This window comes from Sminthopsis crassicaudata, chromosome 2 (genome assembly GCF_048593235.1).
Source record: "Sminthopsis crassicaudata isolate SCR6 chromosome 2, ASM4859323v1, whole genome shotgun sequence".
NCBI classification, from domain to species: domain Eukaryota; kingdom Metazoa; phylum Chordata; class Mammalia; order Dasyuromorphia; family Dasyuridae; genus Sminthopsis; species Sminthopsis crassicaudata.
The window spans coordinates 571,293,963-571,308,786 of record NC_133618.1 but is presented as its reverse complement, the minus strand read 5'-3'; the positions used below and the strand labels follow the sequence as shown (position 1 = coordinate 571,308,786).

At 35.7% G+C, this 14,824-nt stretch overlaps 1 protein-coding gene across 1 annotated transcript in view; it reads right to left on the bottom strand.

The window, feature by feature from the left end:
- IL16 (interleukin 16) overlaps window positions 1-14,824 on the bottom strand; it is a 106,526-nt gene that overhangs the window by 27,414 nt on the left and 64,288 nt on the right. The window contains 8 exon segments of the mRNA XM_074295256.1: window positions 4,046-4,096; window positions 4,098-4,247; window positions 4,250-4,533; window positions 7,877-7,964; window positions 11,441-11,573; window positions 12,827-12,944; window positions 13,647-13,863; window positions 14,708-14,781. Coding sequence (XP_074151357.1) covers window positions 4,046-4,096; window positions 4,098-4,247; window positions 4,250-4,533; window positions 7,877-7,964; window positions 11,441-11,573; window positions 12,827-12,944; window positions 13,647-13,863; window positions 14,708-14,781 — 1,115 coding nt within the window.

Here is a 14,824-nt window from a genome sequence, read left to right as displayed (position 1 = left end):
CAACCTGTAAGGTCCCATACAACTCTCAATTTATAATCATATTACTTGATAACCTCAAAATTTATTTCTAATTCTCAATCTAAGATCCTACAACGAAGATATATTTCCACAGACCATGAAAGAACTAAAAATATGATACTTTTAATGGAATTTTATTTCCTTCAGAAGAAACTGCATTTAATTTCAAAACAAACATATAAGGATACTGTATAACCAAAGGAATGTGATATGATATGAAACAGAATGAAACAAAACACTTTATTGGCCAACTCTCTTCTACTATCTCTGTAGCCCAAGAATTCTGGACAGAGATTCTTCCATAATCAGACATGTATTTGTCATGCTCATGTGGCAGAATACATGTTCTTCCTTTGCTTGTACTACACATATATGCCATCCATTTTATTTTCCTAGCAGGCTCTTTGGGAGAACCTTACTCAGTGTCCTAAATTTAATTTATTTTTTTCTAATTTATGGCAGGGCAACTTTAAAAAAAAAAAAAAAAAAAAAACTTTTTATTGCTGAGAATTGCCCTCCAGCTCTATAAGTGGGAGCCATGTTATTTTTTCCTGCAAAAAGAGTCCATTAGTGAAACGATGGCCTCCAACAGCACCAGCTTATGCCTACCCAAGGACTTTCACTTAAATGGTTATGCTTCAATGCTTAATATAGCTCCTCTACTTCCTGTTCTGTCCACAGGGCCACCAAAAAGGTGACTTTAAGGTCCTCAGAGAGTGTGTGTGGGTGCTCCTTGCACTCTATTTCCTAACCAGTGGCTTTATAGCCTAGCTGTTAAAAATCTCTTAAGTTTTCCCTTCTGCTCTCCTAGGTCCTCAGTCACAAAAACAAATGACATCCATTTTTTAAAAAGGAAGAACTCATTAGCTAAGTACAAAAGCAACCACATCCTGCTCTTTGAGGAACTAAACTTCCCTTTTAGCAACCTGAGTTCCTCTTCCTCTTCAAGATTTCAGGCTCTCACACTACTGCAAACAGCTTAGTTTGTTTCTTTGTTCAGTAATTTTTTTTTAATCCTACAAATTCTAATTCCAAAGCTCTTAAGAATTCAAATCTTGTGTCTGTTATTTTCTATGTGACATTGGGCTGGCCCATCACTTCACCTCTCCACACCTCAGTAAATGAAGGGGGTTAGGCTAACTTACCTCTAAGATCCTTTTTAGCTCTAAATCTCTGATTCTATAATCTAAGATGCTGAGTTGTTTCAGTTGTGTCCAACTCTCCATGATCCAAGTTGGGGTTTTCTTGGCAAAGATGATGGAGTGGTTTGCATTTCCTTCCCCAGCCCATTTCACAGATAAGGAAACTGAGGCAAACAGGGTGGAGTGACTTGCCCAGGGTCACACAGCTAGTAAGGGTCTGAATCCAAATTTGAACTCAGGTCTTTCTGACTCTGTCACTGGCCCTTTATCTACAGTATCACAGAGATACCCCTATGAACCTAATTATTCATGTATTATTTTATAAGACTTCAATAAGATCTTGAGTACTAAGTAGCTAAATTGACTATGAGAATTTGGATGTTAGACCTAATAAAATGTAATGAAATCCTATAGTCTGGCTATTCTACCTTTCTACAGTAAACTGTAAGGCTGGATAAAGGACTCAACAATGAATAACAATCAGAAAATTATTTATTTAAATGGTAAAAAATGCAAGACGCATGCAGCAGTAAAAACGTCTTAGAAACTACATGAAAAAAAGAGCAAGGAAGCCTAATATGTTCACCTCCATCTAAATGGACATTGATCAATCAACTAGCATTTACTAAGTGTCCACTGTGTGCCAACTCAGGCAAAAATGAAACAGCTCTATGAAGGAGCAATATGGACACAGAATGATAAGACAAGATGATTTCTCCTTAAAACATATATGGAGTCTGAGAAGGATGGCAGACTGGGATGGTAAAGAAAAGGCCCATCCTCATGAAAAGAATAAATACCACTGACATAGTTTTGATGTTAAAGCTAGATACTAGTTCTATATATCAAAAAAAAAAAAAAAAAAAAAAAAAAAAGACTTGTGGTTTCTGCTCATGTCTGTGTCTTTCTGAAGGCTAGACTTCCTGATCACATAACCATTGTCTGAGGTAGATTTATTTACCCTGACCTGTAGTGGATACAATAGCCTGAAAAACAATTCAAGGCACCCATTCTGAAAAAAATAATTCCCTCACCAGCTTCTCATAGCTAAATGTTTCTGCTACACGTTCACCCCTAACAAGTCAAAAAGAAAGTGGCTCTGGAGGCAGAGGACACAAGAGGGAATAAATGGGGGAGTTAGAGTTCCAAAATCCTTTGTAGCTCTAGGCTTATGACCCTATGATCTTAAATGGCCTTTTAAACAACCTTTATTATCCTTATAACTTAGAACCAGTGTAGATAATGAATAGGGAGCCAGCCTCAAAGGAAGATGGACCTGACTTCTGACCATACTGACTCTGAACAACTTATTTAGTCTATCCATAGCTAGGAGAGTTATTCTCTCTCCAAGAGAATAACATTCAGAGAAGGCTTCTCAATCTGCTTGGTAGAGATAGAATCTTTATACTAATGAAAGTTCAGGTCTGGTCTGGTCCCTTTTCCTATTCTATAACAATTGGGTCGGTCACATACCCTTAACCATAAGGTTAATCATCCATAAGGATCTATCCTAAGTTTGAGAATCATTTCTAAATTTAATTGGACGATGTCCCTGTATTGATGCTACTTTGGGTCTGCCTTAAGAATGACATGTTCTATACTGGATCATTTTGCTGACTGAGGGAGGGGATGGAGGGAAGGGAGGGAAATAATTAGAACACAGAGTTTTGTAGGGATGGATGTCGAAAATTATTCATGTATACATTCTGAAAACAAAAAGCTATAATTAAAAAAGAATGATGTGTTCTTCACATGTGCTTGGATTTTTAAATGAATTGTTACCTCCACTTACTAATATGTACATCATCCTTCCCCACAAATACATGGTTCCTAAATAGTTAAAGAGCCAGCCTTGAAGTCAATGTTCAAGTCTTTTCTCTGTCTCATATTGCTTGGTTGACCCTGACCTAATCATTTACAACCTCTTAGTGCCTCAGACTTTTTGAAATGATAAATCACAGAACAGTTCCTGTTCTTTGAGATACAAGCTTAGTCCCTTAGAATTCCCTGTATCAATATAATTGTTGGTTTGGGCTAAAAAAAAAAAAAATAGAGAATTATAACCATCTTACCTGTGCTACTATTTCTAGTCAACTATGGATTTTATGGAATCCTAAGATCGAGAGAGAGAGAGAGAGAGAGAGAGAGAGAGAGAGAGAGAGAGAGAGAGAGAGAGAGAGAGAGAGAATTTCTAACTAACCAAAAAAATCTCCATCCCTTCTATTGGCAGATGTTTTTGAAAATAGACATACGGATATAGTATATTATTGTCAAACTTGACTAAATGCTTAATTTCTTTTTGGAACATTTTAGAAACAGGATTTTAAAAGTCTTTTTATCCCAGTGCTCTCATTGTAGAGTTGTACCTCTTTAGAGAGGTCTAAAAAGTTTAAGTGACAAAGCTCACCCAGTTTTAGCAGAGATGAGGTAAGAACTCAGGTCTCTTGCCATTCTATTTGGATTATACTATAAATGGAAGATAGATTTTAATGGCTATTTATGCATTTTAATTTGCATGTGATTCAAAAATATCAGGGAGATTCCTATGAGATCCACTCTAGATATACCCTGAGCCTCATCTATAAGATGACAGGCATAAAGTAAATAATAACTAAGCTTCCTTATAGCTATAGCAACTTAAGAACTGTCATAAAGACTGTACATTTATTTGCTAGCTCCACCTAGATCCAAAAATGCCCTTCTAAATTTAAACAAGCTCAGGATGAAAAACCTCCTGTCTGATTATATAGTAAGAGAAACTCTGGTAGAGTAGTTGAAAATCCTTTATTTTAGATTTATTGGTCTGATTAGAACATCTGATGGTATGCAGATCCCCAATGCTTCACTTACGGTAAACATTTTTTTTTAACACAGCAACATCTTACTTGGTTCTTAGCTGGAGACATTTGTTCAACTGATAATGAAATCTCTTTTCCCATCAAGGCTCTGCTGCTGGTCACTAGTGGCTGCATCAGTTTTTAAAGTATTTTCTGGGTGGAGGTTTGGGGCTTGGAAGACGTGGGGCTTTCTAACCAGAATCTCGAAAGATTTCTTGATTTTCAAGGGTGGGTGACTCTCCTCAGTCCCCCACTGGAGTTTTGTCTCTCTGAGCTGGTTCTTGAAGATGAAAGCAACAAACTGGGTTCCTGGATCATTGGGGCATTCACACTGGCAGCTCCTGTCTCCAAGTCTGAGGGCTGCTGTGGGCTGCTGTTGCTGCTGTTCCCAACAGATGAGGCTGGAGTGTAACTGCTGTCACTGCTAGATCGGATCATGACTTTTTGAGACCTCCGGTGGAAAGGAACATAACTTTTCTCACTCTCCTTTTCACATGTGGGCCTGCCATGCCAGCTACTCTCTAGTCTTTTGATACCTGCAATTAAGATATTAGTCAAAAACTTCTTAAATAAGATTTATTTAGAACACAGAAATAAAATTTGACACAATTTTCTTATGTCACCAAATTATACTAAGCATCACCAGTTGTATCAACAACTTGTTCTGTTGTATCAACAGAAGTATTTAATAAAAATAGTCCCTGTCTTCAAGGAGCTCATGCACTCTGGCAGAACAGGGACTTTTATCTACACTTTATAGTTTGAAGCCTGTTATCCTGATTGCCAAAGAACATATAGATAAGCTATGAATAAATAGTGCTATAGACTGTGATATCATGGATCTGGGTGTAATCCTGATCAGAGATGAGGGAGATAGAGAAAAGTCTCTCATAAAATCTTTTTGACTCTTGGCTTCATCCATAATTTTTCTTTATTATAATTTTGCTCTTATTTCTCCCTATAAGGCTCCTCAGTTTCCCCTCAAGTAGTTAACATTTTGATTTAACAAGAAATCAAATACAGAATATATTTTATCTAATCAGACTCAAAAAAATGAATATGAGGTTCATTCCCATGCCTTTGACAGTTAAGAAAATGTTTTTTTCTTTCCTTGCCTTAGATACTTAACTGTGTGATCTTGCACTAGTCTCAGTCTCAATTTCCTGAAAAAATAAGGATAATAATAGTACTTACCTCACAGAGTTGTGAGGATAAAATGGAATAATACATGTAAAACATTTTTACAAATCTTACAGCCCTAAATAAATACAAGCTATTATTCCCTCTTCAAAGGGACATCAAAAAACAATCCTCCTCTCTAATGAATACTACCTTCCCTCCAGACTTAGACAATCACATGTATCTCAGTACTGGCTAGAATAATAGCTGGCATTTATATGTTGCTTTAAGAATTGGAAAGATATTTTTACAAATATTTCATTTCATCCTTATTAACAGTCCTGGAAGATAGATGTTAACATTATCTGCATTTTGCAAATGAGGAAACTGAGCCAGACAGAGGTAAAGTGATTCAGGATCATATGATTAGGAAAGTATCAGAGGCTGGATTTAAATTCAGGCCTTCCTGACTCCAGATCTAGCACCCCATCCTCTGAGCCACTTGGGAAAGGAATAGATCCATATTACTATTAGATATATATGAACCCAGCTAAGTTGATCTTTTCCTCCTAGGTCATGTAAAACAATACAGCTTGTTAACTTGGCCTCTACAGAAGATTTAATCCTTCATATAGATAAGCTGATTTCTATTTTATTGATACTATTATTCAAATAGGCAACTGAAAAACCTGATTAAAAAAAAAAAACAAAAAACAGCCTTGGTTCCAAAGCAGTGCTTATTCCATCATAATTGATTGTTGTTCTAGCCAATTTTGTTAAGACTATGGATTTATATTTAGTATGCTTAAATCTTCCATAAACGGTGAGATTATGATGAATTAAGTAGTATATGTCTACATATGTCTACATGTATAGTATATGTCTACATGTATATCTATATGTATATGTGTCTATATATGTCTATAAGAGTATCTATATGCATACATGTATATATATATATATGTGTATGTGTCTGTATATGTTTGTGTATATATACATATATAAACATACACACAGACAGACAGATGAAAGTGAAGGAGAGAGAGAGAGAGAGAAAAGAGGGAGAGAGAGATTCTTCTAGAAGAGTAGATAATCCAGAAATGACTTTACCCCCCTCCCCACAAGATCTGTCAAGGAACAAAATTCTCATCATCTCAGTGGTTAGAAAATTGTGGCAGATATTTATTGTAAATCACAGAATAATAGATGTATGAGACCTTAAAGACTGAGTAGTTTTCAGTAAATGTCCCTGAATTTATAGTTTCAATATTTAAAACCAAAAGGTATTTAATAGTTAAATCCAAGTTCATATAGTTGATGACAAAGTTTGATGATAGAAACCATTTTCTCCTTTGATTCTTAACTTGATTCTTCTTTCTACTATACCAAATTATAAGATAAGACTATGACAAAGGAGAGGGAAAGAAAGATAGTTGCTATCTTTGAATAGTGCTTAGCTCTTACTGTATCACTCTTCTGGTTCAAGCTCTTCTGTGATTGCCCAGTAGGCTTCCAGCCAGACATATAAATGTATTATTTATATTTGTTTTGTCCATTGGTCTAGACTTTTCATCTTACCAGCTGAAGTTCATGATCAGCTTAAATTTCTGCCTCTTTAAACTTTTTTTGATTCCCAATTATTTTGGTGATTGTTATCCAATTAAGAACTTAACCTAAAAACTTATAAGCATTCAACTCTAACAAATATTTATTAAGTACTAATGATATGTCCCAGAAACTGGTATACTCTCAAGTCTACCTAAAGCAAAGGAAGCACAAAGGCAAATAGTTGGGGACAAACTAGAATGCTAAGTTGGAGGGAGATCATGGGCATCTTTCATGCCAAGTCATTTGAACTTTATCTAGCAGGAGATTGATATGATAAGATCTACTGAGCAGATTGATATGATGACATCTATGCTTAAGAAACAAGATCATAAATTTAGAATTGGAAAGGACCTTAGAGGCTATTAGTCTAAACCTTCATTTTACAGATGAGGAAACTGAGGCACAGCTTTCCTAATGTCACACAGCTAATGAGTGTTGGAGCTCGGATTTTCCCTCCCTCCAAATCTAGTATGCTATCACTATGCCATCCAGTTGCTTTAAAAAAGGCTGTTAAGATTTCAGATACATAGGAAAGATTGGATAAGTCAATTAAATGTCTATTGGACCAGTGCAAGTAAGAAGTTAATGAAACATAACAAGAGAATTATAAAAACAAATTTTGATAGAATAAGAATTCTGATCAATGAAACAGTCAACCAGAACACTGATGGTAAAGCATGCTCCCCATCTGTTGACAGAGAGGTGATGAACTCAGCATGAAGGATAAGACAAATATTTTTGGATATAGCCAAGGAGGGAATTCTTATATTTTGCTTGACTATGAATATTTCTTATAAGGATTTTGTCTTTCTTTTTCTTTTTACAATGTGAAGAGGTAGGAGGGAGAGAAAATAAATTCTTTTTTAATAGAGAACAAATGAAATGGGAGTTACATGAAGATAAATAAATAATTCAATGTAAAAATAAATAAATGTGATCACTGTCCAAATCAGCCTGAGAGTAGAAAGGAGAGCATTTTACAGACTATCTCAAAGTCTAAGGGCAATTTTAAACTCTTAAAGCATAAAAAAGTGGCAGCCTGTAAATCCTTACATAGCAAGTTTAATTTTAGGCCTTTGTAGTACTCTGTAACCAACAGCCTATGTCATCCACATGCTAAGGAGGAAAAGGATTATTCATTATTTTTCTTACCTTCCAAACTCCACTGATGTCTCTCTTTTCCAAATTTGCTATTCTCTACAGCCTGGGCCACAGCTTCTTTTAGTTGTTGTTCAGACACCTAGAAAATATCACCTCAATTTGTGAACTTGTATTAGGAGCTACAAGAGAACTGAGAATCTAATTAATACCTCATACCAAGTTGGAGTTATTGTATTAATCTCTTACTACTTTTATTGCCTGTTTTCTTTCTCCTTCCATCTATCCTGACAGAGTAAGCTTTTTAAAGAATCTTTTCTAAACACACACACACACACACACACACACACACACATACACACACACGCACGCACGCGCACACACACACACACACACACACACACACTTCTTTAAAAAATTTCAATAATTTCCTTTAGTTTATAGGATCCATTGTAAAATCTTTAAATCTGTAAGACCCACAGTCTGTCCCCAATTTTATTTCCCGTTACTTTCCTTACATGAACCCTCTGTTCTTGTCAAATTTGTCGGTCCCCATATACATGTGTATATCCTTGCCTGTGCTCATGCTCTTTTGCCTAGGATTCCCTCCCCTCAAGTTTCACCTTCTTTCAAACTCCAAGTCAACTACTTCCTCCAAGGATAAAATCCCAGAGTTTTTGTGCAGAGTAAGACTATGGAGATAATCTAATTTTTTTTTATAGAGATAATCTAAATTTTAAATTTAAGATTGTAGATCTCCTCTAAACTTTACAAATGAGAAAAGTAAGACCCAAAGAGATAAAATTATTTACTTGTCTGGAGGTCACACAGTTAGTTAATATTTGGACTGAGATAAGAACCTAGGTGTTCTGGATTCTATGTCCTTGATTCTCAAGTCTTTCAAAATCATAGCATCAGAATCAAACCATTTAGAGCTGGGTGGGATTTTGAGAGTAGTTCTTTCTCTCTACCTGTAATGCTTATTATCATAATCTCTAGGTTGGCACTTGCCCATATGATGTTGTATTGTAATGATTAATCCCTTTGTGTTTAGATTCCATCCTCCCAACCAAGTTCTACCAATGAGGAGGAGGTACATTTTGTTTCATGTTATGGGCCAGAACTTTGTACTTGAAACAAAGATTCTTACAAGGTGTTAAGTCAGTGGAATTGATAAGACAATGGTTCTCTAATTTAGCATGGTGATTAATAGTTCTCTAATTCAGTACATGAACTTAGTACTTAATATAGTTCTACAAGATTGACACCTATTCTACAAGATTCACACCTATGATGATGTAATTATAATAGAGTATATAAGAAGTCAACAAGGACAGAGAGAGAGAGACATTGCTTCTTTGGTCAGGTTCCTGGTGGTTCTCCTGAGAGACTGGTTCAGATTCAGAAGGGCCAGGGTAAGACTGGGAGGGGGTTTAGAGACAGACTGGGAGAAGACAAGGGCTGAAGGCTGGAGCACAAGCCCTCGGACTGAAACAGACTTCAAGACAGAGAATGTCTTGAAGTGGTGGTCCTCCTGCCTCCCCCACAGAAATCAAGACACATTCTAGAGGACCTCAAGAAAGCTAACCCGGGCCCCAGGCAAGGAGACAAGACTTTGAATGAGATAATAAAGAATTTGGACTTTATCTCTGGCTATTCTAGTGATGGTTATTCAACTGAAATGAAGGCTGGTCCCAAGACCTCCAGAAAACCAACCAGAACATTACAGTTTCACGCCTTTTACTAGAAATATCCATCAGTGAATACTTGTCAATAATGATGTATATTCTTAAAATTGTTGATAGATGGTGCAAGAGCTAGAATGTTGCGCTTTGAGTTGACACATGAATTTGCACACTAACTAGTTATATGATTATGATGAATCATTTTACATCTCTAAACCTGTTTCTTCATATGTAAAGACTTGAGATCAGACTAGATAATTTCTTTGGCCCCTCCAAATCTAAATCCTTTGAGTGTTCCAGAAAATAACAAATTGAAATTTGTGGTGACCTAGTATCTTCTCTGAAACTATCCTAAAATACTCCATTACTGAAAAATTGTTCTGGTATTTAAATACATAGATCACAATTAAAAACCACAAATGAAAATCATAGCAAAAAAGAAAAACATCTAGCAAATTAAAGGATCTACTTTACTCTTAGACATCTGAATTTGAGTATTCTGTAGAAATCTTAAAACTGACATATGCAAAACTGAACTCATTCTCTTTCCTCTCAAACCCTCTCCTCTTCCTAACTTCCCTATTATAGTTCAGGGCACCACCAGCCTCCCAATTCTCCATGCTTACATGCTAAGTGTCATTCTTGTCTCCTCACTCTCTCTCACCCACCATATCCATTCTCTTGCCTAGACCTGCTAATTTTATCTTCACAACACCCTCTTTTGTCTCTGATACTACCACTTCTGTGGTGGAAGCCCTCAAAATCTCATATCTGCACTATTTGAAATAGATTTCTAGTTGATGTCCCTGACACTAGTCCAGCTTCCATTCAGCCATCAAATTGATCTTCCTAAAATATAAGTTTGACAATGTCATCCTTCACACACACACATACACACACATACACACACACATACACACACACACACACACACACACACACACACACACACACACACACACCATCCAGTTAAGTCCTGTGACTCTATACCACCTCCAGAAATAAATATAAAATCTTTTGGCATTCAAAGTCCTTCATAACCTGCCCCTCTCCTAATTTTCCAATCTCCTTATATATTACTTCCTCCATACACTATAGGGCCCAGTAACACATCCCTGCTATTCTTCCTAAATTAGTTCCTCCCATCTCCTAATTCTGAGCATTTTTATTGGTAGATATTACCTCAAGTATGGTCATTCAGTTCATCTCTACTTTGTAAACTCCATGGCTTCTTTTAAATCTCAGCTGAAATCCTAGCATCTGAAAAAAAATCTTTCCAGATCTCACATAATGCTAGTGCCTCCCCACTGAAATTATCTCCAATTTATCCTGTCTATATCTTATGTCTACGTAGTTGTTCCTTTGTTGTCTCCTTTATTAAACTACGACCTCCCTGAGGATAGGGACTAATTTTTTGCTTTTGTTTGAATCCCTAGCAGTTAGCACAGTACTTGACATAAAATGAATACTAAAAGCTTGTTTTGATTTGACTGGACTTTTCTATTATCTAATCTAGTCTAATTATTTTAAATGCAATATTTATTTTTCTTTATTTATAAGTACACTGAGAATAAACTGAAATATGTTTAAAATTCTATGATTTGAGATATGATTGAGAACAATGCATTTCACAGTAGGGCTCCAGGATCAAGCAACACATCTCTACAATCCAGAAACAGGATTATACTTCCCCTAATGATCTTTCCCAATATCCCCATCCATGAATTCTCTTTTCTTGTTTTTTTTTCTTTTTTTGTTATTGCTATTCTTATTTGCTATGGATTTTAGTCACTACATAAAGATCATGCTTATACTGAACATTCATTCTTGTGGTAAAATTTTCCAGGAATATCTTCATTTCTATAAGATTGATTTCCAGATTTGGTCTTCTGTGATTACAACTGAAAAAAACTAGAAATATTTGAGGTTTTACCTGGGGATCAGGGTGCCTGCTGATAATCACTGGGACTGCTCCAGGATCACAGTGACTTAAAATGGCATACACTTCATTGAGTGTCATGTTTTGAACTGAGATATCATTAATTTCTATGATTTCATCACCACATCTGAAAATAAACATCAGCAAGAGATCCATGATCCCAACAACATAATTCAAAGCAAAATGACATGCAGACTTTCAAAGCTTGGTTACAGTGCTCCTATAGCTACTTGTTCAAGAGGCTTGGGCTGATTTCTGATGCAGCTAGAGATTAAATCAGCCTTTGGACTTCCTTTCCCCTATTGAAACAACACAAAAACAGGGAAGGAGCAATTTCCTCAGACACAATATTTAACACACCCCAGAAAATGAAGCTGTCATCAAAACTTCTTTGTATGGGATATAAATTATACTGCAATTGCAGGACAAAGGTAAAATGAGGTGAGAGAAAAAATACCTTTCCCTCCCTTTGCTGTGTGGAAAGGTGAGGGCCAAGGAGATGTGAAGAAAAACTGTCAAAGGAAATAATGGACTACTGTTCAAATAAACAGCTTCAACATACATATTCATACTCCATCTAATACCTTAAATTCGCAGTTATTTAATTTACCCATAACCTATTTCTTCATAATTTCCCATAACCTATTTCTTCACCTCATTTCAGCAACATATAGAAATAATCATGCCTTTGATCTTTTCATCACCTACAAATGAATCATTTCCATATTCATGAACCATGAAATTCCTTATCTGATCACAATATGGGGCTGTTACTCCTCCTGCCTTATGACTCCAAACTACAATCTTTGTCTTCATCATGACATCCAATCTCTTAGAGACCCTTATATAGAGATGCTCAGATCTTTTCTACTTATGATGCTGTCTGATAAAATGTCTTTCTCTAAACTAATAGATACTCTGGTTGATTGGTAAAAAATAAGCACATTATTATGTGTTCATGAACTAATGGTTTCAAGTGGGAACTGACATATTTTTCCAAAGGGCCCAGGTGAAAGAATTATGCAAATAATAATCATAATCTTTTAGGTTTTATCCTTTCAACCTCAATAAAATAGACAAGAGCAGGTATTGATATCCACTTTTTTTCTTTCATGGAGAAATGGAGTTAAATACTTAATTAGTTTTGCCCAGACATTCGGTTAGAATGTACATGAACTAAAACTTGATAAATATTGACAGACAAAATGACTTGTCATTATAAATCTGAGTCCTAACTACATTTAAAACTTCTTTTTTAAAAAATTCAATAAACTCAGATACCATACACCTCACCACAACTCTCCCTTAAATCCAAAAGATCCTTCACAATATGAGTTTTTACCACCCTTGTCCTTTTGAGAAATAAAGATGATATCATACCTGAGGCGTCCATCTAAATGTGCCACCGATCCTGGGGACAGAGTATGAATAAATATCCCAGAAATACACTGGAAGTAAGGGATACTGCATAAGCCAATTCCCAAGCCTACTCCAGCTTCTAGAAAGAAAAACGTGAAATTTTAGTGACAAATTAACTAAATGTTGGTCTATATTTGCTACAATGTATACCAGAAACATACTAATGGTATAAAGCTTCCTATATTCCAATCCTAATACTAGATGGTCCTTGAGTAGATCATGGTGTGGTCTGGATTCATTGTAGGATCCCCAAGATTCTTTTAGAGGTTCCACAGGTTCAAAACTATTTTCATAACAATGAGCATTAATTTACAATATAGTAAATACATACAAAATCTGTATAAACAGAGCTTTTTGGTTAGGGAGGAGGGGGAATCCTAAATAATTTTCAGAAGTCTAAAGGGAACTTATAGCCAAAATGTTTGAGCCCTGCCAAATTAGATTATAAGGAGAAATATGTATTTCAGAAATATGGACATCCAGTAGACTCACTCTAAGAACATATCTGATTTGAAGACATACATCTAGACAAAGACTTGAAGATATTTATTATTGCTCAAGCATAGCAATGTAAGGTTTCTGTCAAGAGAGAAGGTGTAGAGAAAAAGGAGAGGGAGTCCTGAATAATAGTGAAATAAAATCAGTCTTTTTGTGCTTTCTCCAAATAAAGACATGAAATATCTCTGGAGATCAGTGATCCAGTGATTGAAGAAATAGAATTTGGTTGGTTAATGAAAAGCCTGAAGGATAGTGCTCTTCAGAACAAACCAGGATTTCATACCTTTCTTTAAAGAAACTTCCATTATGATCCTATCATTGGGCTTGGCAGTATTGGCTGAGAGGGATGAGTTTTCCAGACCAAAAGAACTATTTTCCTTGGTGATACAGGTACTCGAACTAAGTGAACGACACAGTTGAGGAGAGAGGTAGTTGGACACTGAATGGGGAGCACTCAGGCTGGTCCTGACTGTGAGAGTGAGAAGCCCTCTTTTGGCTTGCTATAAAAAGAAAATAAGATATTATAAAATATTCAAAAACCCAGGTATTCAAATTAATCAGAAGAGATTTTCAACTGACATTGAAAAGACTGAATCATATGAGATATAGATACTTGGTACCACCACTACCCATCACGATCCCACCAAAATCTTTTTTGTCCTTCAAGACTTGTTGCAGAATAGCCAAGGTCAAATATCATCTTCTCCATGAAAAGAATCCTTTTGAGAAAGAAGTAATACCCCTTCCCCTCTACCCACCCATACAATCTGGTTCTTTTTTTCCCCCACTGGTGCTTAGCACTGTATTATTTGTAGAAATCATCTCCACTAGGAGATTGCCATTTCTCTAAAGACAGAACTCTGTCAAGTTCATCTTTGTAATTCTAGTGCCTTGCACAAACACTTGAAAACTATTTATTGAGTTGTTAAATTCATGTAGGAAGAATAACTTGAACTAGACTGCTACCTAGAAGCAATTTTTATAAGACCTGATTCAATGAATATATAAAACTGATTTATAATCAGCATATGAATTGCTTTACAAATGAGTACTTCTAAAGTTCTTGAAAACTTTTGAATTTTTAAGTAATTTACATGTTTGCCCTATAATCTTGCTTAATGCCATTAGTTTCCTTAGCAGTCTTCTTTTTAAAACATAATTAATCTTTTGCTAAACTCCTGATTTAATCATCATAAATTCTTGATTAGTAGAAGCTAAATGAATGAGCTTTCACTGTTGCTTTGTGTGTGTGTGTGTGTGTGTGTGTGTGTGTGTGTTTAATCCATATCTAAAAACATAGAAACTCCTGCATTCCAAAGAAGTCATGAAATAACACAGGGTTACCTTGAATTTCTGCAAAGCATCATTATGTGTTAATCCATCCATTGATTCTCCATTGAGTTCCAGAATTTCATCCCCTGTTTTGGATAAAAGAAAAATGCAAGAAAACTAATACCTAAT